The 5,000-nt window shown below is 38.9% G+C and overlaps 1 protein-coding gene across 1 annotated transcript in view; it reads right to left on the reverse strand.

Annotated features, from left to right (window-relative positions):
• The window catches only part of LOC136828864 (ionotropic receptor 93a-like), a 52,421-nt gene that overhangs the window by 13,458 nt on the left and 33,963 nt on the right, over positions 1 to 5,000 (reverse strand). The window contains exons 11-12 of the mRNA XM_067087142.1: positions 4,360 to 4,450; positions 3,813 to 3,968 (exon numbers count right to left, since the gene is read on the reverse strand). Coding sequence (XP_066943243.1) covers positions 3,813 to 3,968; positions 4,360 to 4,450 — 247 coding nt within the window. The remainder of the gene's footprint in view (positions 1 to 3,812; positions 3,969 to 4,359; positions 4,451 to 5,000) is intronic.

Here is a 5,000-nt window from a genome sequence, read left to right on the forward strand (position 1 = left end):
GAATTATTTTTGCCAGCATTGGTTTAGCTTTTATCCATTTCTTCGTATATCCTTAACCTTGACGAAATTCTCATAAGTTGTCAGTGGCGCAAATGCCCACTAGCTGAAGTGATGAGATATGGCCGTTCAAAATGAATAATTCAGTTCCAGTCGACACGGAAAAGTGAGGCTAGGAAGGCAGTGGATTGCAATCCCAGTCAGCAAGAAAGAGACGACTGCGAACAGACTTTTGAGCAAGCTATTGTCTCGACCTTTGCACTTGCGGAGGATAAAGTACTAGAAGGCTTGGGAAGCAACAGTGTTTGCAAGGCTTCGTTGTTGGTGGAAGAAACTACCGAGATCGACCTTTGCACTTCCGGAGGATAAAGTACTAGAAGGGTTGGAAAGCAAAAGTGTTTACGATGAATGACCTCTTAAGTCCAAGCGCTTGGTGGGAAAAACTACTGAGATCGACCTTGCACTTCCGGAGGACAAAATGCTGGGAGGGTTGGAAAGCAAAAGTATTTGCAAGGCTTCATTGTAGGTAAAAAAAAAAAAAAAAAAAAAACTACTGAGAGGTTGTGGAAAACTTTTGTATTTGGTCTCATTCTTGACTCAGCAGTTGGGCGATAATGCGTAAGTGGCTGATGCCTTGTTGGTTTTTTTTTTCTCTCTCTCCTAAACCAAAACTCCCTTTTGTAAAAAAGCTCATTGGAGAAAAAATATAGATTCGCATAATCCATATCTATGTAGGCGAAATAACTATGTCAGTTTCATTACCGTTTTTTGGTTGTATGGTTGTGTTTGTGAGAGAGAGAGAGAGAGAGAGAGAGAGAGAGAGAGAGAGAGAGAGAGAGATTTCGTCCCTGAAACTTTCACAACTTCAAACTTGAATAAACCAAGAACACTAATGTAAAACCATTTATTCCCTGTGACGTAAAACAAACCCTTTGTATAACTAGATTTATAAACGCATCAAGCTTTTGTAGTTAGGTCATTCCACTCCTTGAAATATTGCTCGAAAAGTTACAGATACTTCTGCTCTATGTATATATGACGCCTCAATAAGAGATTTACGATCCAGGACCCACTACCAAGGCTAGTTATATTAGAATGGTTATATATTAGGTCTGGCAAGAGTTCACTCCCCCGTAGGGGGCTGGGTAGTGCCCTCAGTGCACCTCATGTGGTTCACTGTAGGCATTACTTAAGGTTCTTTGCAGCATGCCCTCGGCCCCTAGCTGCAACCCCTTTCGTTCCTTTTACTGTACCTCCTTTCATATTCTCTTTCTATCTTACTTTCCACCCTCTCCTAACAATTGATTCATAATGCAACTGCGAGGTTTTCCTCCTGTTACACCCTTCAAACCTTTTACTGTCAATTTCCTATTCAGCGCTGAATGACCTCATAGCTCCCATTGCTTGGCCTTTGGTCTAAATTCTATATTCGATTCAGTTCGATAGAGTCGACTCCATTACCTAACATACTTGTGTGTGTGTGTGTGTGTGTGTGTGTGTGTGTTATTTATTTATTGTATATATATATATATATATATATATATATATATATATATATATATATATATATATATATATATATATATATATATATATATATATATATATATATATATATATATATATATATATATATATATAGTGTCAGTAATAGGGCGGCTACTTGGAAATCTCAGCTTGATAATGAATATCACTAATATCAGGGGTAATATTTTGCTTAGCAAGTATCTTTAGGCTGAAATTATTAACGTACAGTTTTCCAGTCATACTACCAACGAAAAAGTTCAGTCAGAGAAAGGGTCTTTACGGAGGGAACTTGATAAAGGTTGAACAAAGAAATATTACATTGAAAGTAAGACTGACCAGAGTTGTTTCGGCGACGTGACGTGACCTTGACGTACCTTGGCATGTTTGATAATAAAGAGAAATATGGATGGACACAGGATAATTTGGAAGTAAACACCAGAGAGAGAGAGAGAGAGAGAGAGAGAGAGAGAGAGAGAGAGAGAGAGAGAGAGAGAGAGAGAGAGAGACAGTAAAATCATTAGTACACGTGTATTAGAATATTTCTCGCATGAACATGTACATAATGTCGCACAAGATAATAACATACTATTATCGCTATCCATTAATATATTAAACAGGCAACTGATCTAATATGCACACACGCTGTGTTCGATCCAAATCAAGCAAGTTGCTTACAGTATTCGACAATTCTGGTTATCATATCTTAATTGCCATTTTATCTTCTTATTCTCCTATCCTTGTTCGCCCTAATTAAAACTTGTGAAAATACCCCTATGGTTTTGGGGAATTCCTTTTAGCCTTTAGATTATAACGCTACGCTTATGGCAATGAATATCAGGCTAACCAATTCCATCTCAAGTTTTTAAATGCTAGCTTTCAATTGTATCTTAACCGATGAGTATTCCTCTAATCATTAATTTAATGAAATCCTCAAAAATGGAGAAGAAGGAGAAGCAGAATCTTCCGCTTTCTTAATCCAGCTTCCTTCGAAGTTAGGGTACGTCTCTTTCTTCTCTCTCTCTTCGAAGTTATGGTATGTCTGTTTCTTCTCTCTCTTCGAAGTTATGGTATGTCTGTTTCTTCTCTCTCTTTCTCTTTCCTCCTCCTCACGCCCTTAGATAATAATGGCGTCACGTCGCCATTTTGTCAGACTCTGAATTTGGGAAAATCTCTTAACCTTGACAATGAGTGTCATTCTTGGATTCAAATAAAAATGAGGCTGAAATTGCGCCAAGAAGTAATTATAAGACTATGGAGCCGTAATTCAGGGAGAATGCAATTACGCTTGAATTATGAAAGAGATGCTTCTTGTCTCAGAATTAATTGCAGTCACTACAAAAACTTGGACGTGCGTGGTGTAGCAATTACACTAGTGTGTGGGTGTGAATACCACATTCACTAGCTTTCACGAGACACTTAACTGCACTTTCTCAAATCTGTTTTTGGGAGATAATTGTTACAAAATCAAGCTGCTTGCTTGCCTGACTACTTTGCTTTTTTTCCGCAATTTAATTATATTTAAAAAAAATTCTTAGAATATCATGCGAAAATCGCTACGAAAACCTGCTCGTCGACTTTCACTTATTTGTCCAAATAAAGAGAAAACTGAAGGATTGCAAAGTCTGATGCACATAGCCTAACGGCGAAAATGTCCTAATTACTATAACATAACATAAATCTCATCTTGATTTACGTCAGGCTGTACCTCAGGCTGTACGTCAACCTGTAAGTACAGTAAGCTGGAATGCCAAAGTGAGAAATTAACAATGAATAAAACACAATGTCACTAAATATTTCACAGGATCTCTCATCGATTTCCTACGCTGGATTGGGAGAGACTTGGCTAAACGTCAACATAGAACAACAGAAACAGAACTAACAAGAGCAGTAGCAACAACAACGCACGGAGAAAGAATGAGAGTGACGACGAAATGAACGATCGTCTGCTTCATGTGGGAATGTGCATGCTTCTTCTTCTTCTTCTTCTTCTCGATTTAACCCCTGGTCGGGGTATCACTGTTTTTATTGAGCCTTTCCAACGGCTCGTCCGTAATGAGTTTTGGCAGACGTTTTACAGATGGATGCCCTCCTGACTCAAACCCTCCGGGCTTTGGGAAGATAAAAGGCATAGTTATTTTGCTTGTAGGAATCAAAATACTAATTGCAGAAAGAAAAGGAAATGAATTATGATCTTTAAAGAATCACGCGCGGAAGCAGACAACTGCCTTGAAGCACAAGGAAGTCCTCGTGGAAAGAAGAGAACCTCGAAACACATCCTTCACACTTACGTCGTTAGTGAAGGGCTCCATGAAGAGCATGACGCGGGACAGTTCCTTGGGGCGGGCGATCATGAAGGTGTAAGGCTGGCGGTCAATGCTGCTCGTGAAGTTCACGACCTTCATCCTCTGGGCGGAGACGCTGAAGGCTGCTACGCCGATGATGACCTGGAACGAAAAATACACTTTGATTTTAGGAGAGACGTCTGTTATAGAGAGAGAGAGAGAGAGAGAGAGAGAGAGAGAGAGAGAGAGAGAGGAGCATTTTTCTGAAGGAAGCTGTTCTGTCCTTGTTACCGTTGCTCGAAAACTTGTAACGTGACCAAAGACTTTTACATGTTTTGTCCGAATGGAATTCATTGTGTACAAAGCATAATTATGAATGATATGCATTACGAACAGTTTGACTTATGCAAATCAGAAATTAGCTTTCCGTAATAAATCCACTTCTGTCTCCAGATGTACAAAGACCTGTTTGTTCCTAAACTGGAAGGGCCAGACTTCATCTCTGAGGCGTCATGTACAGGAGAGAGTAGACACCCCACCCGCCACCACTCACCTCCTTATCTTGTATCATCTTTATCATCCCATTCCATTTGCCGTTGTTTTCGACTCCCCATTGGCCGTCTGCCGGAGTACGGACAACGTATCTGTGGGAATAAAAGAGGAGAAGAACCTTTATTTATTTATCTATTTATTCATGCATTTATCACTTCGAACTGAATGTATGTTTCTGCACATTCTTTTGTGTTAATACCCAATGCCTTTGTTCGAATATTCAGCAGTTACTAACTTCTGTTTATATTTAATTTTGATATCCACAGTGATTTCTGAACCTCTTGATTTTCGTAAAATTTTAGGATACTCTTTTCACAGCAGAGCTTTAATAAAAAAAAAAAAACAAAATGAAGAAGACCTAACGTCCGTGGCATTATGCTAAACTATACACGATGTGCTAGAATTTGCATCCACATTACGTCTACTTTCTAGCCCATTAAAGATGTAAGCAAACACAGATTACGAAGACACGTTTAGTCTGAAACATTGAATTTGGGTAACCATTTGAACTGTGATGAATAGCCATCAATTTTTCTTTCAAACGTCATAGCAAAACTTCGCCTTAATGCCAGTCTTATCGTCATAAATAGGTAAATAGCGAATTGACAGATGGGTTCCGATTGGTTCCAGTTATTATTATGC

The sequence above is a fragment of the Macrobrachium rosenbergii genome, chromosome 43, assembly GCF_040412425.1.
Source record: "Macrobrachium rosenbergii isolate ZJJX-2024 chromosome 43, ASM4041242v1, whole genome shotgun sequence".
In the NCBI taxonomy this organism is placed as follows: domain Eukaryota; kingdom Metazoa; phylum Arthropoda; class Malacostraca; order Decapoda; family Palaemonidae; genus Macrobrachium; species Macrobrachium rosenbergii.